Source organism: Prionailurus bengalensis, chromosome A1, assembly GCF_016509475.1.
Source record: "Prionailurus bengalensis isolate Pbe53 chromosome A1, Fcat_Pben_1.1_paternal_pri, whole genome shotgun sequence".
NCBI classification, from domain to species: domain Eukaryota; kingdom Metazoa; phylum Chordata; class Mammalia; order Carnivora; family Felidae; genus Prionailurus; species Prionailurus bengalensis.
In genome coordinates, this window is record NC_057343.1 from 191,746,271 (window position 1) to 191,770,018 (window position 23,748).

General features: G+C 40.0%; 1 protein-coding gene across 2 annotated transcripts in view; it reads left to right on the plus strand.

Moving 5' to 3' along the window:
- Positions 1–8,631: 8,631 nt before the first annotated feature.
- TIMD4 (T cell immunoglobulin and mucin domain containing 4) overlaps positions 8,632–23,748 on the plus strand; it is a 32,087-nt gene continuing 16,970 nt past the window's right edge. For both annotated transcript variants that reach the window (XM_043597452.1, XM_043597461.1), the window contains exons 1-5: positions 8,632–8,727; positions 12,915–13,253; positions 15,590–15,817; positions 17,178–17,261; positions 18,588–18,671. In XM_043597452.1, coding sequence (XP_043453387.1) covers positions 8,670–8,727; positions 12,915–13,253; positions 15,590–15,817; positions 17,178–17,261; positions 18,588–18,671 — 793 coding nt within the window. In that variant the 5' untranslated portion in view covers positions 8,632–8,669. The remainder of the gene's footprint in view (positions 8,728–12,914; positions 13,254–15,589; positions 15,818–17,177; positions 17,262–18,587; positions 18,672–23,748) is intronic.

Consider the following 23,748-nt stretch of genomic DNA (forward strand, 5'->3'; position numbering starts at 1 on the left):
TTCAACCAACAGCCTTTCCTTCTTTTAATTTCCTTCTTTAATTTTTTTCGCAGGAAACCAGTATATTCAATTTCTTGATTTCAGAGACCTTAGGTCCCTACCAGAAGCTCAGCAGATGGCCCTAATTGGTTGAAACCAGTCATAAATATGTAATAGGATAGATTTGAGTGTTGACTGGTGGTCTCGTTCTGGATAATAAGTTATAAGGGGAATTTGCTTAGAAGAGCATTCCTTTCCAAATAAAAGTCAAGGAATGATGATTTGAAAGCCACTATGACTCTCCTTTCCCTTTCCCAAAGATGAATTCGATGTTTGGAAGTATATTAACCCGTCCATGACCTTGTTGGGACAAACAACATGGGCCTAAGTCCTTGAGATATTTTTGAATTCTTGGGTTGCCTACATCCAGACTTCTTGTTATGAGAGGAAAAACAAACACCTTAAATATTCAGGCTTCTGTTGATTGGAATTTCTGTTATGCACAGTTGAATGGATTCCCAGGTGATTCAATGGACTATTTTGGTGACCAACTAATACACAAATTGTTATTTGTATTAGAGTTCTTAGTCTTTGCCTGTCTACCCCAGCCACTTCTGAGGGACTGTACCCCATCCATAGCTCCAATTTCCTAAATTACAAATGGAATGACTGAGTTCTGCACAGTGGACCCTTTCTCCTCATGGACAAGGCTGATCCTAGGATAGCCAACTACCAATCTGCCTTTGAACTATAGCCTGGGCCTACCATAGAAAATGAGAACTTAAGGGACTGGAGTTCTCTTTCAAGAATTTGGAATTTAGAATTGAGATAATAAGTCAGTGAGCTCAGAGAGCTGAGTTGAGAGTTGAGCTGAAAGGATTTGGGGCTGGGTTGTATAATACATACCATGAGCAAGCTGAAATCATGAGGAAGTTGGTCATGGGGAGAGTTTCAGAGAGAGGCAGAGATACATAAAAGAAGAGCAGAGAAAGTGATGCCTTGGAGATTCCTAATGGGGTATTGATTGCAGACCATGTGTGCTCTTGTCGCGAGTTACTTCTTCCTTGGGGCAATATTAGTGAACCTCTGTTCTTGTCCTCAAATAAGTTCTAACTAACATACTAGGCAAGAAGAGCTGTATTTTAATCCCTTTTTCCTTGTAGTTCAAAAGATATATTTTTTATATTTGTTGGGATTATGTGTGAACAACACCCAGCACAGTGCTTAGCACATAGCCACAATTTAGTGAATATTAATTCCTTTTTATTTCCCTAACAACTAGGGCTGTACAGAAGTAGAACTGACTACTTGGAAGGAAGTATGAAAGCTGAGGTGTGACCACACATATCAAGCTTTAGATTGATGAATAAATTAGCGATCCTTTCTTTACTTGCCTTTTTTTTTCTCCCAAGATTTCAAGGTTCCATGGATCTGCATGTCTCTGACTGAATCAGCTTTGACAAGCAAACCAGTCTATTTTCTTTGCCTTATATCAGTCCCCACAAGGTAATGGGTTAAAATGAATGGCTATACCTAAGGCATATGCCCACCCTAATCATATGCCAGACTGGATCCATATAGATTAAAAAAGGGTTGGTTCCACAAAGGAAGGGATGTTGAACAGGCAACAACAAGATATATCCACTACAATAGGTCATTCTATCTTTTGTGTTCTTCTAACTCTACCTGAATAATAACTACTTGAATAATAACTAATATTTTGGGGGGTTCACTATCTGCATGGTACTCTGCTAAATGCTTTCCATAGGCCATCTCATTTAGTGTTCATAGCAATCCAAGCTATAGGTACTACCATCTCTATTTTATAGAAGGTTAATTGAGCACAGAGACATTGAGTAAATTGTTCATAGCCATACAGCTAGTATGTGGTCAAGATGGAACCCAGGCAGTGCGATTTCCCATCCCATAGAAAATAAAGAAGTTGATGCAGGGGTCATAGAGTGAGAGGAAGCTTGCTAAATAGGCTCCCATGGTTGACAATGAGCAAGAGAGGCTGTCCTTCTACCTCAATAAAAGAACTCAGAAAATATCCTTTCCCAGGTTGAAGTCATTTCCTGACCTAACAGAATATGTAGTCATAAACTGTCAAAGCTGGAGGAGATTTAGAGATGTGACAACTTAGTTCTAGGCACATTTTAATGAAAATGCTCCCGTTTGTGGAATTCTTTCTTTTATAGGTTTTACTAACAGGCTCAGTAATCATCCACAAAAGATGGATTCCTCTTGGCCCTCAGACAGTGCCCTCCTTCATGTGGCTTATCGGGTCTTTTATGATCTGCCCTTGGCCTGTGTCCCCGTCCCCTCATTTGCACTTTTTCCCTCCTGATTTGAGGTCCAGCCATAGAGAAATTTACACACACACACCAATCATAATCCTCAGATCACTACATTGTCTCAGTGTTAGTCTACACATAGCCCTGTTTTATTTCATCTGTTCATTTACTTTTTTTTTTTTTTTTTTTTTTTTTTTGGTCAGAGCATTTAAGTTTTACATTTACTTTTGAATACTATGATAAAGACCTGTGAAGCTTAAATTCTTCAGTTAGTCTAAAATGCCTCGCTGTTATAGTCACTGAGCTTTTACATGTTCTTTGTCCTGCTGGAAATTCTTTTCTACGCTGCCCCAATCCTCTCCAATATCCTTGAGGTCTATATTTAAAAAGTGTTCTTGACTCTCTTTTTCCATCTTCAAGACTGGGCTAGGGATCTTTTCTCAACACTCCCTTACTATTCTGTCCTTTCCTTATCACACCGTGCTATATTGTCTATTAACTTGCTTGTCTGCCAGTAGGAGACACCAGCTTGTGAACTTATTGAGGATAAGAGTGGCTGGTCTCATAGTGCTGTCTCAGTGTTTAGCACAGTACATGGCACATAGCACGAATTCCATATATAGTCCAAAGGTTGGTGAACTCTTTCTGTTAAGACCAGATGGGAAATATTTTTAGCTTTGTGGGCAATACAGTATCTGTTGCATTTACTCAACTCTGCCATTGTAGCGTGAAAGCAACCATAAACAATATGTAAACATATGGGCATGGCAGTGTTGCAAGATAACTTTATTTACAAAGATGGGTGGTGGGTGGGATCTGGTCAATGGGCAATAGTTTGCTGACCTCTTCTATAACTAATGAAGAAATGAACAAATAAAAATGAATGAGTGGGATTACATTTAACTTCATTTACCATAAAGGAAGTATTGTTTACCACAAAGAACTCTTTATTAGAAAACATGGATTCCGTTTTCTTCATATCACTTAACAGTCTTTTATCTTTTGGCTTCCAACAGCCTTATCTTTAAGTAGTAATTTAAATAATACCTCCTCTGCTTAAAATTTGAAACTGCCATATTCTTAAGAGTAGGATCTATGCCTTATTTGTCTTTATCCCCAGAACCTAGCAGAATTCCACATGCCAAAAGTAAATAGATTGACAAGCCACTTGCTGAATGATTGAAAGGTCAGGGTGAAAGCAGGTATTTGGTGAAGCACATAGTTGAGAGTAAACTCTTATGATTGGAAAACTCTTATGATTGGAAAAACCTTAGCCATCCATCTGAATTACCATGATATAGAAGTTCTTCTAGATTTAAGAACATAGGTCTTTTGATTCCAAATGACTGAAGACCCCACACAAACCGGCTTTATTTCAAAAGGACATTTGTTGGCACATTGACGTGTCTTGTTTCAGAGGTTCAAACCTTGTCAAGGACCTAGGATTCTCTATTTCTCCACTTGCCTTCGCCTAATTGGTTCTCTCATCAGGCAGGCTTCACCCATTAGTGGCATAATGGATAACTTTGGATTCAGGCCCATATCCTTATAGCTGAAAAATCAGTGGAAAATAGGGAACTAGAACTCAAAAATTCTAGTAAATGTGTCAAGGTTGTGTATCCTTGGCTTTATTCGAATCAATTGTTCATCCTTGATCCAAACACCATGGCCATGAATGAAATCAATACCATCTAAACTGCACTGACTAAAAATGAGGGAGGACCGGCTCTCCAGGTGCAAACCTCCATATGTAGAGGAAGGTGGTAAAGACATGAATTACCTAAAACTGCTATGGCCCTCTCTGAAGAATAATATACTTTAATACAGTAATACAAATTGAGCATCCAATATTAGGATGAAGACCGTCTAGGGACCCTAACTTAGGAAGAGAGGATAGCCAAGCTTAGCCTCTCGTTCCAGTGTGTGACCCCTTACAGATACTAAATTATTATTAAAATTTGCATTTCTAAAATAAAAGCATATGTGCATTAAAAATGCTTTACTTTAGAATAGCCTTAGGTTTACAGAAAAATGATGAAGATTGTACAGATAGTTCCCATACACCCCACACTTAGTTTCCCCTATTATTAACATCTTACATTATGGTAATGGTATACTTGTAACAGTTAATAAGCCAATATTAATACTATTAATACTATTGACCAAAGTCTAAAATTTTCTTAATTTTCACCTAAAGGCCTTTTTATCTTCCAGGAGCCTATTTAGGATACCACATTACATTTAGTTGTCATGTCTCCTGAGGTTCCTCTTGGCTGTAACATTTTTTCAGATTTTCCCTTGTTTTTTTAATGACCTTGGCCGGTTTTTTTAAGATTTTTAAAATTTATTTTGAAAGAGAAAGAGAGAGAAAGAGTGAGAACGTGAACAGGAAAGAGTAGGGAAGGGATGGAGAGAGAGGGGGAGTAACAGAATCCCAAGCAGGCTCTGTGCTATCAACTCAGAGCCCAACACGTGGCTCAATCTCACAAACCGTGAGATCATGATATGAGCTGAAATCAAGAGTTGGATGCTTAAATGACTGAGCCACCCAGGAGCCCCTGACATTGGACATTTTGACAAGTATTTGTCAAATATTTTGTAGAACCTGCCTCAGTTTGGCTGTGTTTGATGGTTTTCTCATAATTGTACTGGGATGATGTTTCTTGGGAAGAAGAATTTACCACATGGGTAAAGTACCATTTATACCACATCATGTCAAGGGTGCAAACCATCAACATGACTTGTCTCTGTTGATGCTGGCCTTGATCACCTGAAAGAGGTAGTGTTTGCCAGATCTCTCCACTGTAAAGTTAGTTGTTGTTCTTACTGTCTTTACTGGAAGTTTGGGAAGGAAGTCACTGTGTTCAGCCTACAATTAAGGATAGGAGTTATGTTCTACCTTTCCTTTGAGGAGGAAGTAACTACATAAATTATTTGGAATGTTTTTGGACAGAAGATTTGTCTCTCCTTTCTCGCTTATTTATTGATTTGATCACTGTATTAGTATTGACATTTATTTTATACTTTGGGCTATAATCCAGTTCTAGTTTATATTGTTACTTGGGTTGTTCCTGCTTTGGTCATGGGTAGCTTTTTTGGTTGCCTCCTGTGTCCATTTAACAATCACATCATTGTGGATTTTACTTTTTATTTACTTTTTGAGCACTTTCAGACTTTCTAGCACAAGATGCTCCAGACTCATTTTAAGTATTTCCTGCCCCAGTCCTAGAGCCAGACATTTCTCCAAGGAGCCTGGTTCCTTTTATTGGTGAGTGGTATTTAGAAACTAAGATCTGGATGTGAGATGTGCTCAATATACACATTTTTTAAAGTAAAATTATTATAAAAGGCTTATAACTAAAAAAACAGCCAATACCTTTCCTATTCCTTCCCATAAAATGTAAATTCTTTTGAGTTTTTTTCTTCTGTTTTTTTTTTCCTTCCATATTACTAATAATGTGCTTTTACTGTTACTGTTTGATTGACCATTTTGATTACCGTCTATTGACCTCCTGAAGGGTGAGTACCCCCATTCCCCTTCCTCTCTGCCCATCTTCCCAATGTACTCCTATCACAATTTTGTGTTAAACTAGTAGCTAGAGTTTACATTATCATGACTGTACAACTATCTTTCCAATTGAGCAAATGTACTATAATTTCATATTCTTTCATGTACAATATTTAGTGTTTCCTGATTGTAATAAATGTCTACTGTTTTCCTTTTCTTAATTTCCCAAGTGTTTATCAAAATTCATCTTAAATGATTCAAGCCCTTTCTATCAAAGACCGACTTGATCTATTTTCAAAATACCTAAATGCATGAGATGATCTATCAGTTACACTCACCACTACCACCGCCAGCCTTACTCCTCTGTCCTTCTGCTCCAGCCTGGTTTGCTTGTTGTGGTAACAAGTCTGCAAAGATGCTTCCCCTTCACCTCCAGTGAACTTCCTGCTATTCGCACCCTTGTATTGTTCCTTCTACTTGAATCCAGGATAGCCTTCTATTTTTTTTTAAATGTTTATTTATTTGATAGAGAGTTCATGTGAGTGGAGGAGCAGGGGAGGGGTAGGGATAGAGAGAGAGAATCCCAACCAGATTCTGAACTTTCAGCACAGGGCCCTACGCAGGGCTCAATCTCACATCATGACCTGAGCTGAAATCAAGAGTTGGATGCTTAACCAACCAAGCCACCCAGGCGCCCCTGGGATGGCCTTCTTCTTGACCAATAGAATGCAGTGGAAATAATACTGAATCACATGTCAGTTTAGGTCATAACCTTTGCCCGTTCTTCCTGAGTCTGTCAGAATGCTCACTTTTTTTTTAAAATGTTTTTATTTATTTTTGAGACAGAGAGAGACAGAGCATGAATGGGGGAGGGTCAGAGAGAGGGAGACACAGAATCTGAAGCAAGCTCCAGGCTCTGAGCTGTCAGCACAGAGCCTGACATGGGGCTCGAACTCACGGAGTGTGAGATCATGACCTGAGCTGAAGTCAAACACTCAACTGACTGAGCCACCCAGGAGCCCTGAGGAATGCTCACTTTTGAGAAAACCATATACTATGTAAGAAACTCATTTACTTTGAGACTGCTATACTGAAGGAAGCCCAAGATGTCTTGTGGAAAGGCCATGTGGAGGCACAGGGGTACCTGTCCAGCCACTAGGTCTTCTAGTCATCCCATCAATTTCCTAGACATGTGAGTACAAAGTCATCTTGGGTGTTGTCTTTGTATCTTTTTCATATTGAATATTTTCCCCAAATGTCTCTGATCCTTAGTTGCCTATTCATATTTAAAAGACACACTAAAAACTAATTAGGAATGCTGCATACATGACTGAGGCTCATGAACTGGTAGCTTTATTGAAGGGGAATTGTGTTGGTATTAACGGGGAGCACCTAAATAATCAATATCTGTAAGTGTTTTATTAGGGCTATCCAATTTGTCTGGAAACTAACTCTCCCAGCTTCCTAGGAAGAGGATCCCACAGTTCAGTCGGTAGTCAGTGGGAACATTTTCTCTGAATCCTTCTATTTTCATCCCTTCCCCCTGTTTTACTAGATTCTCTGAGTGCAGAGACTTATTCAGTATTGTATTTTCACCAATACTTTTACTATGAGCAATGTTGAAGGTCTGAGACTCATTTGGCTGGTTACAATCAAATGAGGATTTTTTTCTTAAATCTAGAGCATTTGTGCATCCTTAAATTCCCTCTCTGGAGCTGGGTATAATTTGGCCGGCCACTGGTATGGTGTGTCTCATAGCTGTGGTTCCCTAAGGACCACAGGTTGAAGGAGGGTGTCATGATCAAGAGCATGGATTTTGGGATCAGGGACACTTGGGCTTGAGTCATGTTTTCACCTTCTTGACTGTCAATGTCATTTATGTAGCCCCCTTAAGCCTCCATTCCCTCGTCTGTTAAATGGGAAAAAATACCTATTTCTTAGTGTTGTGAGAATTAAATAATACATCTGTATCATGTAGTAGAGTGCCTGGAATATAACTAAACATTCAGTAACCAATGACGATGACCTAAATCTATGTTAGAAAACATATCTGTTTGATTTGATTCCTCCTCTAACTGGTTCTGTGGTCTTGGATAGATCACTGAAGCTATAGAATCCAGAGGGCTATCATCTCACCCAAGCCTTATAGTCTGGTTCATGAGCTATTTTTTATGCTCTTCATCATTAGGTGATGAAGACTTCACTAAAAACTGGTAGAATTGGGTCTTGACCTTGGGCTTGTTTGTTACCTGAGCATGTCCTGTAATGGCCACAGTATGCTTCCTCTATTGAACTCTTCTTTCCTTGTCTAGTAAATTCTAATGGTGATTTTGTCTTATGTGATGGTTGATTGCTTTTGTTTGTCAGTTATCAGAGTAAAGGGGCCAAAGTTCCAGGTGATGGAGAACCAGGTGAACCAGGTAAAGGGAGCAGAGCCCATTTCCAGTCTAACTTTCCTTTGGCCCCTATGAGGAGTCCATGTTTAAATAGCAGCCAATGAGGTGAGTTCATTGCATTTTACTACAAGCTGCACAGGAGTGCGAAGGACTGTAGCTCATTCACAGCTTACACATGCACATACACACAAGCACATGCATGGATGCTAACACACAGGGTAGGAAATCCTTTGATACGTATGGACAAAGGAATACAGGTGCAACCTCACTATCAGTCCACACATTTCCACATACACTGGTGGTCAGGAGAAAGAGCTCAGCACATTTTATCATACATCTCTTGAGGGAGACTATTCAGGAGGGAGGAAAGGGAAGGTTATGAGGCAGAAAGAGAAATGAAACTAAAAGGTCCTGCCCTGTCAGCACTAACCAGAGTATAAGAAATGGACTTTGGACAGACAGACTGACTCCTGGGGCCTGCCAACAGTCAAAATGTCCAAAGGGCCTCTTATTCTCTGGCTGCTGATTGAACTTGGGCGGCTTTCTCTGAGTAAGTGTTCTGAATCCTTCCATGCAGGAGTCCCTGGAGAGCTTGGCATCCTGTGATAGATTTTCACAGCCGATCAGGCCTCAGTAGAGCAGAAGCCTGCTTCATTCTTGATTCCTTCCAGATTTTCTTCTTTGGAGGGTCTCTGCCTTTCTAGTTATATAGGGTTTTATCCTGAGACTGGTTTTAGAGTTTTACAGTGGGCTAATTTGTATTCAAATCAGAAATGACAACTTAAGAAGAAACACAAAATAAAGGGTCAGATGAAATGGGGAAAAGAAATTTCCTCTGCAGGTGTTATTAGCATAGTTGGAGCCACGGGAATTCTTCTGCAGAGCTCTTATTATAATTTGTATTTTTCTCTTTATTTTCAGTGGTTTTGGTTTGCTTTTTGTTTGTCTTCTTTTGCTGGGTATGACGCTTCATCCCTCACCAGAAGGTGAGGTTTGTTGTGTCCAAGTTTTGGGTGATGCAAGTGTACACACTCATTCTGGGCCAGTTTAGACTTCTGTGTCCTGGCAGCCTTGGGCAAAATGCTCCTCACTGAGCTGCAGTGGTCTCAGTCACTAGTCATTAACAATGGAAACATGTCTAAATTGCTCTGGCTCTTCTATGTATGAAATGAGGGAGCCAGATAAGACCAGTTTGAACAATCCATGATTCTAGAACTAGACAGTATCTAATATCCCTAGCAGTTTTCAAAGTTAGTAGCTATTTGCAAATGATCTCTCAAGTGTGCTGCCCGCAAAAGCACTTCCATTCCAAGGAAAACAAATGTGTTCTCTCTACCCTTCAAACCTTTGCCATGCTGTTTTTCATCCTGCCTTTCTTTTCTCAGTAACTACATGCATTATCAGGTCTCCACCCAAGTCAGGCTTTTCCTGAGCACTCTGAGCCTCTGGACGGGGTGAGGTGTTTCTGCTATGAATTCCTATCTTCCATGAAGTCATCCATCAGAGAACTTGTCACCCTGTAGTAATTGATCATTTAACTGCCTCTCTTCCTAGATACTCTGTAGGAATTAATGGAATGAAGGCAATCCCTGTCACTTTCTTTATAAGTGTTTTCAGTGGTCTTTATCTTGTTCTGAGTAGTTGAGGTGTGGAGGTTTACCTTGTGTTGAAAGTTGCTGGAGTCTATGTTCCGGCTCCTGGCTGGACACTGATGGGGTAGGCTTCTCCAATCCTATGTGAAGGAAGCAGCACCTAGAGAACTGTCTTTTGTTCATTTTTCATTTGTACTTTTTCTAAAATGACCAATTTAGAAGAGAGTGATTGCTCAGAATCAGCAAGGATCAATCAGGACTGGATATGCTCTTAAAAGATGCAGAATGAAACCCTTTCCTCAGTAAATAGTGAAAATGGGACCCTGACTGGGGAAGGGGCCTTTCCTGAGGTCACCACCTGGAGAAGGAACAAAGCTGGCAACAGAACCTAGGTTGTACCTACCGTCCTAGGTAATTCCCAAAAAGGGAATTTGATTATCAGTGATTCTTCTGTTCCAAGATACTTTTGTACCAGCAGGGAAGAGCTTCTTGTCCTATTTCTAAATTCTGAAATGCTTGGTTACTTGTACTAATACTTTATTAATTTCATGTGGCATTTGATACTTCATTGCATATAAACCTCCAAAATACTTCTGAAACAAGTATTATATATCCCCCTTGCTTTCAATGATAATGAGGTCAGGATTATTGTGGCTTTCCCCCAAGAACACAAAAGCAGTAACTAGCAGAATGAAGTTTACGCTGTAGTCTAATGGGTGTTTTTCTGCCACACCAAAGTGCCTGCTTCATTTTTTTTAAATATTAATTTTTAATCCAGTCAGTAATACAGAAACACCCCAGGTGAAAAAAATAACAGCATCATAAAGCTAAAATCCCTTTGACTACTCCCTCCTTCTCCAGTTCCTTTCCTCTGATGGCAAAGGTGACTGGAACAGTGAGTTGGGTGTATATCCCACCAGACACTTTTCTATGCATATACCTTCATATGTCTGTGCCCACAGACAAAAAAAAAAATGCAAACTGTTTTATTTGTTTTATAAGATGGTTTTGTATTTTATGTGTTGTTTTGAATTTGTCCTTTTCATACATTAATAAGGCTTGGAGTTTTCATGTCAACTGATAAAGATTTACTTCTAATAACCTTGGAATGATTGCATGGAATGAATAATTCATTATGTTTCCAGGGAATGCATATGCCATAGTTTTGCTGTTCCCCACATACATTGTTCACTTCATTCACATATATATGAAAGCTGCAGCAAACTTTTGCAAACAGATTTCCCTGTGCACATGTCTTTTTGTAGGGTAGATAACAAAGCACGGAATTGCTAAGGCTTAGCTAGGATACACGCATACTCAATATTAATGGAAACTGCTAAATTGCCTCACAGTGTGGCTATACCAATTAAACTCCCATTTCATTCCAGTGTACTCCAATAGTCTATGTCATTTCCTGAGTCCCTGTCTGGCCAACTTTGATATTATTGGAATTCTAAATTTTTGCCAGTATTACAGATAAAATTTACTGGCTTCTTGTATTTCTTTATCTATGCCTGTTATGTCTTCTGTCAATGTTTATATTGGGTGTTTTCTTACTGAGTAGTAGGATGCCTCTTTCTATAGTATGATACTGGAAAAACAAACTGTTTAATCTCCAGCAGAAATAATTCCTGCATATATTTTTAATTAATTTTCCAAACATTCATAGGAATAAGCTCATATTGAGAAAGTTGCTAGTTTTAGGTGCATATGTTCTGTTGGTAATAGAGCTGAAGGTGATGACAATGAATTTCTTATGTATTTATTTTTCCTTGTTTCATGGTTTCAATGCTTCTAGAGCATTTATGGTCACTGAAACATTCCTACTACAATGAAATGAATAAACTGTGATTTCAGGGTCTGAAATTTCAGGGTGTGTCTGAATTTGGTTTGTGCTTACCTTATTTTAGAGAGGGTTATGGGGACATTCCTGATACCTGGGTCAGAGAAGAACCTGGTACTTTTGGGCATGTGCTATACAACTTAGCCCAATGGGCCAACAAAGTCAGTGAATGTAGAATCTCACAGGAAGGTACCTTGGAGAAAACAAAGCAGGACCTACGTACCCTAGAGAAAGCAGGTGGAGTCCTGATGATCTGGAGCTTCAGCCTGTCTTCAGTAGCATTTTTTGGGAGTGGAGGGTTAGAACCAGCAATCGTTAGAACAATTGTTGATGCTCAATTAACCCAGTGGGCTTAACATTTGCAGTAGTGAAAATGTTTCGCAGATTCTTAGCGATGGAAGTAATCTTAGAAGAGCTTGTCCACTGGTCCTCAAATCCTGGGTGACTAGCAAGTGATATCAGAATGACCTGGAGAATTTCCATGGGCCTTGGCTTCAAACATTTTGATTCAGGGTTGGGCAATAAAATTTGCACTTTCAACACCTTCCCCAGGTCATGCTGATGAGCAGGCAAAGCTGGGAAATAGGACTGCTTCATTTCAGAAATAGCGATACCTTCCATCTCACACAACTAATATAGTAAAACTAACCCTTGGCATTTTTCTATGCATAGGTGCCATTCTTTCTAATTCTTGTGGTTCTTTCCAGTTTTAACATTAAAAAAGTGTTCAAACTCTACCTAACTTCATGTTCTCTAGCAACAAATAAATGGTCCAGAGCAATCAATTTCTAGATCCAGTACTGAAAGGAGAGAAGGACAATGGAACGTAGTTCAACAGCCTATCTTACTGCCACAGCATTCTCTGGGTTTGAAAATGGAGGGAGTCCCAAGCAGTCAGGTCAGCAGTACATGGCCACTGTTTATTGAGGATACACTGGGTCGAGTGCTAGTTCTGGATGTGTTTACATGAGTTAGTGGAATTAAAGAGTTGGATTTTTCATTGGAAAAGTTTTTGGCTTATTGAAATGGTACTCAAGAACAGAGTTTTTAAATCAGCAAAAAGGGCTTGTTTTGGAGATGAGTTCAGACCATGAGGTGGGTCAGCTATCTGTAACTGGGAGACAAAAGGGTGTGGAGTTAGGGACTCAGCAGTGGCTAAGGGCACATCAGAATTTAGGCTAAAAAATATATATAATGACTCTTCTCATCTTTCTGGAAGCATCTAGCTGCACAAACATCATGCAGTATATTTGAGAGATTTTAGTACTGCACAGCCTTAATTTTTCTCATCTTTCCTCACAGTTCCAGCTGCACCAGAGACTGTGAGAGGGTTTTTGGGTCAGTCGGTGACCTTGCCTTGTAAGTACTCATCCTGGTCTGAAAACAGCAACAGCATGTGCTGGGGCAAGGGCCCGTGTCCCAAATCCAAGTGCAACAATGAGCTTCTCCACACTGATGGGATGACGGTGTTGTCCAGGAAGTCATCAAAATATGAACTTCAGGGCAATATCCGACAAGGCGATGTCTCCTTGACCATCTTGAACACCAACGAAGGTGACAACAGTGTATACTGCTGCCGCATAGAGGTCCCTGGCTGGTTCAATGACGTGAAAAAGAACATTCGCCTGCAGCTGAGGAGAGGTGTGTACATGAAGGGGCTTGTGTCTGTGGAAGGATAGATTCAACAGTTAATGGGGAATGGATGTACTGGGTGGTGTTGGGGAGGCTGTAGGTGCTTAAGCACGAGGGGGCAGATTAATTTTAAGATGTGTTGCTATGACTAGAGGAGGCACAGTATGGAGCAAATACCCATGGGGGCCAAGAAGACCACAGCAATGAATGGGTGGGGGGTGCATGGGAAGGGAACCAGTGAATTGGAGGGTCAGTCTGCAAAAGACATCTGCTTCTTATTACGAGATTGTTGCTTTGTGCACAGTGTTTTCAGATTTCGCAATTTTTACGTGTATGACATTGATTTTTATATGTTGGCAAAGATTTTTTAAAAAATACCATATAAATTAAATAAAATGTGTCCATGGGTCAGCTTCAGCCCATAAGCCAAAGTTTGCAACTTCCAGCAAAGGGGAAAGGGCATGAGACTTGGAGACAATCACAGCAGTTTTCAGGTGGCCTTTCCGTCTGTTACTGTCAGTTGCTTTTGATGAAACTGGAATATGGTGGGATTCTTAAAGATTTGAGCTGCATAGAAGGCAGCCTCTGGTTGAATTATGCTAACAGTAATCACCTTTCCTGCTTGTTGGGAATGGTGTCTCTCAGAGTAAGCTCTATGTTCAAACTGCATCAAAGATGGAGGGTTATCGGGGCACCTCAGTGGCTCAGTCAGCTGAGCGTCCAACTCTTGGTTTTGGCTCAGGTCATGATCTCATGGTTTTGTGAGTTCAAACCCTACATCAGCTCTGCACTTCCAGGATGGAGCCTACTTGGGATTCTCTCTCTCTCTCTCTCTCTCTCTCTCTCTCTCTGCCCCTCCCCCACTCACGCTCTCTCCGTCTCTCTCAAAATAAATAAACAAACTTAAAAAAAAAAAGATGGGGGATTCTTGTGCTTTGTTCCTGACTGGGTAGGCATCTTGGAAGGCAGGATCATATGCTTATAGCCACATGTTTAACAGAATTCTCAGGTGACACCAATGCACTCTAAAATTTGGGAAAGACTTATGTGGATGCTTCTTATTTCAGAACTTTCATATACTTTAGTATATTTTTCTTTAAAAGCGACTTTGTGATAGAAAAGGTATTTTTCTGATTTACTGAAGTTTTATTAAAGTTAAATGAGGCTAATCCAAGTCTTCTATTTTCAAGCCTGATATAACCAGCTATTATTTTATAAAATACTTGTTGAACTCAATATCTATGGGTCATTTCTAAGCTCACTGAAATCTGTTAGAGTTAATCAAAATTTGACATATTTAAGAGATGGTAGCATATGTAGAATAACTGTGGCTGATGAACCCAAACTCAAATGTTAGGGGGTGAGTGGTGTCGGCATGAACTTGTCATTAATATATGAAAGAGACTACATTTTCATCCCATGTTGAACACCTTGGATTCATTTTTATTACAGATTTTAATTTTATTTCATTGTGGAAAGAGCACCTACATTGAGTTCTGCTTACTTAACAAATTTTCAAGTATACAACTTATTATTGTTAACTTTAGGTATGAGTTGTACAACAGAACTTGAGCTTCTTCATCTTGCTTGACTAAAATTTCATGTTTGGGCTCACTTTTGATGCAATTGTTCATTTGCTCACTTATGCAATCTTTTTGGAATATCTACCATGTGCCGAACATTGTGGTAGGTATTAGATTTGTAGCAGAGAACAAAATAAATAGCAGATTTTCCCTTATGGAGCTTACAGTCTGGTGGGAGAAGCAGGTGTTAAACCATAATCATAAAATAAAAGTGAAGGTAAAGTATAGAGTGCAAAACCCAGAAACCTAATTGATTGCAGAATATGTGTGACCTCCTTACAACAGTGTCCTTTTAGCTGAGACATGAGGGTTCAGTAGGAGTCAGCCTAATGAAGAGAGAGGCTCAGAAGCAACAGGTACAAAGTCCCTCCAGTGTGAGGTCACTGTTTAGAGAGGTGAAGAAAAGTCAGTGGGCTGGAGACAAGTGAGAGGAGTAAAGTGGAGACCTGAGATTGTAAAGAAAGAGCCAAATCAAGTGGAATTTTTGTGGGCCAACTTTGGGGTTGGGTCCTTTATCTCAAGGGCAAGGAGGACCCAGTAAAATCTTTTAAGCAGGGGACCAACATAATTATTTGTCATTTTAAAAGATTGTTCTAGCCAATGTGTAAAAAGCATATCGGAAAGGTCAAGAGTAGGGGCAAGAAACCCAACTTTCATGGGCATTCCAGTGGTCCAGGCCAGTGGACCAGGTGAGGGCAGCAGAAACAGAGAAATGGACAGATCCCACATATATTTGTACAATGTATCTTATATCGGTTACAGCTCCAACAACCAAGCGCCCAATAACCACTACTGCCATGACAACAACCATAGCTGTGCTTCCAACAACAGCTGTGACTACACCTGAACTCACAACCAGAACACCACTTCAGACTACCCTCACAGCTGTGGCAACCACATGCCCCCCAACAATATCAACCTTTCTTCCTGAAGCAACCCCAGTTCTTGAGACCACTGAGCCTTCAATGGGAGCACCCACCTTCACTACAGGTACATGGTACATTTGGCCATTCTTTCCCTTCTGCTGGTCAGATGTATCTTGGGTCCCTTGCAACAGGGTTCTTTTACTGAATGGGGCAGTTCAGAGACTTGCCCTTGTGTGTGTGCATTCTGGTTTGCTAGGGTTGTCATAACAAATGCCACAGAGCAGGGTGCTTAAACAACAGAAATTTATTTTCTCATAATTCTGGAGGCTAGAAGTATGAGACAAAGGTGTCAGTACGACTGATTTCTTGGCTTATAAATGGCTACCTTCTTTCTGTGTCTTCACATGGTCTTCCCTCTGTGTCTCTGTCCTAATCTTATCTTCTCATAAGGACACCAGTCATATTGAATTAGGGTCCATCCATATAACTTCATTTTACTTAATTATTTCTTTCTCCAAATAAGGGCACAATTTCCTGTATTGGGGGTTAGAATTTCAACATATGAATTTTGGGGAATATAGTTCAGTTTATAACTGTATGTATGTGCGTGTGTGTGAGTGAGGATGTGGTTTCATCAATCTGTTCCTTTCTTTGTTTTATGGTTTCCTTTTTTGCCCCCTATTTTTTCTGTTTTTTGAAAGTCAGATTTTTTGGTTCTCCAGTTGACCTTCCAGGAATCTTAGAGATATTTATGCAACAGCTAGGATATGTCACCTGGGGTCAGACCCCAGTTTTATTCTTCTAGGGGTTAAGTCTCTGCCTTGGCATTAGAGATTGGTTGAGGAAAGGCCTCCAGATGCCTTAAAATATCCCTTGATGATGAACTAGTTCTACCTTTGTTTCTTCCTTCCTCTTTCCTTCCCTTCTTCTCTCAATCCCTTCCTCCCTCCCTTCCATTCTTTTCTTTTTCTTTCCTTCCTGCCCCTCCCCCCCAAGTCGTTTTTGATCCTCCATCTTGGACCCTCACTGACTTACTAGCTTCATTACTTATAGGGCTTATCAAAGTGCCCACCATGTTTCAACCTCTGATACCAAGGTAATGCTATTGGAAACTCATTAAGAGATAGTGTGAAGGCTTTCTTAGCTGTCTCAGCTGCCTCAGTAAGGCCTGGATAATTTAAATAGCTTTATAATATTGAATCAGCTAATTCTGTTATACTCTGGGTTGTCACCTAAAGTTCATGAACCATAAACCAGCCAATTTTTGTATGTATTTTTAATTGTTTTTGGTGTTTAAAATAATCACCTTAAACTATGACATTTGTAGTTTTCTTGATCCTAAAAAATTACTCGCAATCCTTGAAGAAAACCTGAAATATATAAAAAGGCGCAAAGACAAGTATAAAAATAGCCCTGGATCCCACCATTTGGCACAAACACTTATTTTTGCAGCTCTCTTTCATCAAACTTTTTTTATATTCCAGAATCAGAAAGTTTCTTTCTCTCCAGTGACTCTGAGAGAAGCACCGAGGTGACCTCTGGAAACATTGCCTTGCTTACATCCAGAGGTATGAGGACACTTTCTTTCTCTTTCTTTTCCTCATTTCTTAGGTTGAGGAGAGTAAAATGCTATTGAATGAGATAATTGAAGATGAATTTTGGGTCCTGTGTGCCATGAACCCTATCTAGGACAAATTGGACCACATTTGTGGTTCATTCATTCTTGTGGCTTTGAGAGAGAAAGGGGGGGTGGGGAGAGAGACTGACCTTGATTTGTTTAAGCAATTCCTCATGGTAGCACATTTCTGGAATATTTGCCTTTCCATTCCAGGTGAGGCAGTGCTTAGCCATCTCATCCTAATTCCCAGTACAATGATCTTTGTTGACTTCCTTGAGGGAAGTCCTCACTTGATCATTGGCTTTCTGTAGTAGAGAGAGAAATTCATTCATGTGACCTTTCATCAATCAAGACTTCTTTAGGTATTTAATAGGGGTCCAAGGGCAGGGAATACCCTAAAATAAGGCATGATTTACATCCATGGGGGGTGCTAGAGAGAAGTGCCCAGGCTGGGCTCTCTGTTTTATTCCTTTTTGCCAGGGGTTTCTGGCCTCGGCTGATTTCCCAGGTGAGTTGGAGAGTTGAATAACTTCATGGATATAATGGCCTTAGGTGAGTGCCTGGCATATTAGTAAGTGCTCAAATGGCAGATTTTACTTAATGGGGCTTATAGTCAAGTAGAAGAAAACAGATATCTATGGGGTAAATAAATGAATCTGTTCTTGTGTTAGTACAATATAGGGAGGCAGTATGGCACAGGGTGTGTGCTCTGGTGTTACACTGCCTGGGTACAAGACCCACTTCTTAACTGTTGTATGACTCTGGGAAAGTTATTTAACCTCTTTGGGTCTTGGCTTCCTCATTGATAAAATGGGAATAATAATAACACCTATCCTGTGTCTCTTTCTGAAGATTAAATGAGAGGATACTTGTAGATCACTTAGAACAGCATGAACTGAATGCTCTGTAAACATTAGCTCTTCTTCTTCTTTTATTATTATTTTTTATTTAAAAAAGATATTTTTTTTAACGTTTATTTATTTTTGACAGAGAGAGAGACAGAGCATGAGTGGGGGAGGGGCAGAGAGAGAGGGAGACACAGAATCTGAAGCAGGCTCCAAGCTCTGAGGTGTCAGATGCTCAACCAACTGAGCCACCCAGGCACCCCATTCTACTTTTATTTTTTTTGTGACAGAAGTTAGATTAGGGGACAGTGGGGCACCAAAAATAAAAAAGACAAGTTTTTACCTAAGTTTGTTTTCTCTTTTCCTTTGTTTTGTTTTGTTTTTGTTTTGTTTTGTTTTTGTTTTGTTTTGTTTTGTTTTGTTTTTTTCAGAATCTGAAGGTTGGGGTCTCCAGTCAACATCCCAGACATCAATGTGGGAAATGAGTGAGTCAGTGACTTTTCCTCAGCCAAGAGGTAAGGGGCTGTGCTCGTGAGGGTGATTTTGTCTTTGACCGTGGGAACAATCTGTCATCTGCCATCTGCCTGTTTGTCTTGGGATTTGGCTATTTTGGTTCCACTGTGGTCACATCCTACATCTTCCCACAAGCTGGGAAAGTGAAACCAGCTAATAGCAGCCATGTTTGCTTCTTCCCTCTTCTGCCTCTTTTCTGAAACCCCTGTGTTGGGATTCCCCTTCTTCCTTAGTTGTTTCTGTCTTGAAGCTAGAATTGCCAGAAAATCATCCATTCATTTAAAAAAAATTAGTAATTTATTGTAAATTACACAAATATTACACTAATGTATTTTTGTTAGGGATACATAAAAAGTAGGAAAAAAATCTCTTTGACTCCCTGTCTTTAATCCCAGCCCTTCCTGTGATATAATCACTGCTATTAGTTAAAGAGGACCATTCCTAGATCTTTTTCTATTTCCTTATGTGTGTGTATAGAAATATGCAGTTTTGTTCTGTTGTGTGAATTAAAAAAAATTCTATTATACTGTATTCAGCCTTCTGTATTTTGTTTATTTACCTAGCATTATATACTGGACTACTTTCCTTTCCAGTCCATGTAGATATATATCATTATGTTAAATTGCTGTATAGAATTTTATACTGTGGATACTTACAATATCCAATGCCCACGAAGGGACATTGAGGTGTCCTAATATTTCATTACCATAAGTAGTTTGCAGGGGCATCCTTGTATGTGAGAGCTTCCTTAAGTGTCTATGTCTAATGGTCTAGGGTGGTGACTAAGAAGGAGAAATCCTAGGCTGAAAGAAATGTACACTTTAAGTTTACTAACCATTACAAAATTGTCTTCTGGAAAGGCTTTGCCAATTTATTTTCCCATCCACAGTGTCTGCTTTCCTACATCTCCCCTATACTTGATATGACCATTTATTTAATTTTTTTTCAATCTCCTGAGAAGAAAATTCTGTCCCATTTTTTTGTTGTTGATTTTTTGTTGTCTCATTTTTTGTTGATTAACAAGGCATTTGAGTGTCTTTCCATATGTTTATTAGCCAAACAATGGTCCCATAACTCTGTGAAGGAGGCAGTGTAACATCACTCACAAAGGCTCAGCAAATAGAATTGGAGAGGATGGGCAAGAGTAAGTGGAAAGAGGATACATTTTGAAGGAAGACTATAAATCAAGGTGAAATGCAAGGGTGACCTAATGTTGAAAAGTTTTGGCTTTTTTTTTGTTTTTTTTTTTGGCGCTACCTCATTCAGCGGGAAGACGGGAAATTTGGACTAGTTGTTGTTAACTTAGGTGAAGTTAGATGCCAAAGATCCAAACCTTCTTTGTCTGTGGCGTGGGGTAAAAGCGGGGGCTGTTTCCTGGCAGAAGAGAAGGTAGCAACGAGAAAAATGATGGAGAATGGGCAAGGAGTTCTCAAAATGTTATCATTCATTCCATTTAAATCTCAGGCTATTTTACATTCAACTGCAAGGAAACAAGAGGTCATCTTGATGTTTCACCCTCTTCTGTAATACCCCAGATAATTGTTATTTCACTCCTCCTTGATAAATCCTGGAGGAGAGAGAATATTTGCAGCAACATCTAGAGGCTGCATTGCTGAGAAGGAGCTTGCTGTGAGAAGGTCTATCTCTGTGTAACCTTTACTCATTATGGAAGAAAGCAGGACTTATTGAATGCATATTATATGTGGTGCAGTGCGAAGCTGTTCTCATGGGCCACTTCATTCAATTCCTTTTTAGCAGATGCTCATACCCCTATTTTGTGCAACTTTTCCAAGGCCACACTGCTCTCAGGTTCCTGATGCAGGAAGTCTAGCTCTGAGTCCAAGCTCTTAGATATTATTTTATTTTATTTTGTCTTGTCTTCCTGTCTGAAATAAATGGTGGTGTTCTTTCCATTTACTGTCCTCTCATCCCACTGGTTGTAATGAAACATTTGTAACAATAATTGCACTTTCTATTGCCGAAGACTTAATTATGTGTTAGGTGCTGTATTAAGGGTATTTAATGTGTATTTTCTTATTTAAATCTCATAGTGACCTTCTGATCGGGTACAGATATTATACCTATTTTAGAGATAAAGAAATGGAGGCTCAGAGAGTTTATTAGAGTAGCTGACATCTACTGAAGTCTCTCTTTGTTTCAATAGTGCTCACGTTAAGCGCATTATTTCATCTGGCTTCTCACAAAATCCTATGAGATAGATACCATTATCACCTCCATTTTAGAGTTCATGAAGGTTATATAACTTATCTGGTAAATGATGACACGGGTTTAACCCATGTCTGTTCAACTCTGCTGCCATTCTGACGTCATACTGTGTTGCTTCTCCCCACCCCTCACTCCCCAGTCTGGAGCCATTTACAGAATAAGTCAGGATAAGTGCTACTTCTTCATTCACATGAAAGGGCTTTCAACTCCTTTCGGAGAGCTCACGTGACTCTGTGGGGTTTCTTTCCCTGGCCAAATATCCCTGCTTCCTTCCTCATTTCTTCATGTAATTTTGGATGGCAAGCCTTCCGTGGATGAGAGCTGGTTTCAATTCTTCAAGAAGATCTGGTCAAAATTATTATTCCCTAAAGTCAGCATTACCCAGAGTGATAGTTCTTCGCCCCCACTCCATGGCTCCCTAGAATGGAGTTCAGAGACGTGGAGTGACTTACCCAAGATCATAGAGCTGGGCAGAGGGAGAGCTGGGACTCACACCAGGCCTCGGAGATTTTAAATTTTAAATGTCTGTGGTCTCCTGGGTGGAGTTGTCTGTGGACGGGCTGGGGGTGGTATGAACTCCCTGAAATTACATATATAATTATGTGTGCATATGTGCACATGCATTTTTCTGAGGGAAAAGTCTAGGACATATCTTTAGATTCTCCAAGAATTCTGCAAAGCTCCAAGTGGTTTGGAACCATCATTCAAACACAAACAACCAACAATAAAAACTTGCATAGGTTTCTCCCCTCCCCCCACCCCGGAGCTAAAGAGTCTGTTTGAAGAATGCAAACTCTGACCCCTCCAGGTACCTAGGAACTCAAAGCATTCCATCCAGCCTGAGGGTTCATTTCATTTCTTGCATGGCAGCAGGAATTTGTGAAATGGTTCCAATTTGTTCCCTCAAGACAAATTTGTTCCCTCCCTCAAATTTGTTCCAATTTGTTCCCTCTACTGGGGAGGGACTCTGAAGTCATAATCCGATGGCCTGGGATTAAGTCTGCCATTGATTATGCCTTCCGTTCTTTTACTGCCTCAGTAACATCTCAGATCCTTTCTTTCTAGTCTTTTATCCTCACAGCCTCCAGGGTAGCTCTGGGTGGGGGTTGAAAAAGCTCACTGGGGAGTCTGAAGGCTCAGACTTACATCCCAGCTCTGCCATTTTTGTATTTCTGTTTTCTTTTAGATCCTCAGGTGAGTTATTTGTTCTGTTCTTCTCTAAATCTCAGTTTCCCCAAAACGTACAGTGATGATGATATTAGTACTTATTTCATAGGACTGTTAAGTGAGGAAATGCATAAGAAAAATACCTGGTACCTAATTACTGGCTAGTAAACGATAGTCCTTATGCCCAATCCCCATTTCCTTTCTTCTTCACACATCTATTATTCCTACTCACACACCTTCATTTTTAGGTCTCTCTGACAGGGTAACAAGAGGCCACTTTCACCAGCTCCCAACTGACTTGCTGCTCCTTATAAACACACAGACACTTTTGGTTTTATGATTTTTTAAAATCTGTTAATTGCACCAGGGAAACAGCCAATGAGTGACAAAATTACAAACCTGGGAAAGTTACAAGAGCTTTTAAAATCTCACGGTAGTAATTCTCTACTTGTTACTGGAGTAAATCTGAGATTCTGAAAGCTCTTCACTGACTCCCTTTTAGGTGGCTCTACAGAATTCTTAATCATTGGTTTTATTCCTGCTTATGGACCCATTTCATCTCCTGCTGCCTCTGAATTGTTTTGTCCTTCTCATACTGCTCAGTCTGTAGAGGCTCCACTCTACAATGTAGGCGTGGAATTCAAGTCATGCCTGAAAAAGAGCTGTGGTTGAGTGTGCCAAGCAAGAACTTCCAGATTCATGTTATTCATTTCATAGGACAACTCCAAGTAGGTTATCTCCTGCTTCAGTGCTCCCTCTACTTTTAAGGCATTTGCTGTAGACATCATGTGAAAAGGCCTACCTAGGGTGGCAAATCCTTGCCTCCACTCTAAGGCTGCCTAGAAATGGAGCTCAGAGATGTGAAGTGACTTGCCCGAGATCGCACAGCTAGACAGAGAGAGATCTGAGACTCACACCCAGGTTTCAGGGGGTTTAAACTTGTGTTCATTAACTCCCAGGGAGGAGTGTTGTCTATGGAAATCTGGGAAACTGAGAAGATTAGAAACTGGGGCCCAGAAAATGGGAGGGAATGCTTTTAGAAACAGCTGCTCTATTACCATGTCTTTCTGTTTGACAAAGTCATCCAAAGCTTCATTGTCCAGAGCAAGCTGGCCTTTCCAAGGAGCCAAAGGATTCTCAGAGGACAAAGTGGTTGGAGATGAGACTTTTCTCTTTATCTTGGAATTTGTTTTGGGTACTTGGAAATAGGTAACATGATTTTTTGGTAAAGGCGTTTCAAATCCGTCATTACTTAAACATGGTTTATTGAATTGATTTTCTATACATGGCATGGGAATAAATAAGTCATGACATCTGTCCTAAAAGGGGTCACACTTTAGTAAGATAGACAGGCTATGTATAGCAAACAATCATCCAGTGGGCTTAGTTTTGGGATAGAAGTATGGAAAGTTTTCCTGGGGGCCCAAAGAAGGGAAAGATGGATTCTATCCTGGAAAGGATGACCAGCATAATTTAACTTAATAATCTTTGAATTGGTTCTTCAAGGATGAGAACATTTCATTGTGCAGGGAAGGGTGAATAGGCAGGAAGAAGAGCATTAACAAAAAGAAGGGAACTTGATAAGAGTATGAAATCTTTGGAGCTTGTCTAATAGTCTAGTTTAATCTAATAGAGACAAGAAGCTGGGAATGGTCTAGGTTCTTAAGGGACTTGATTGATAGGCTG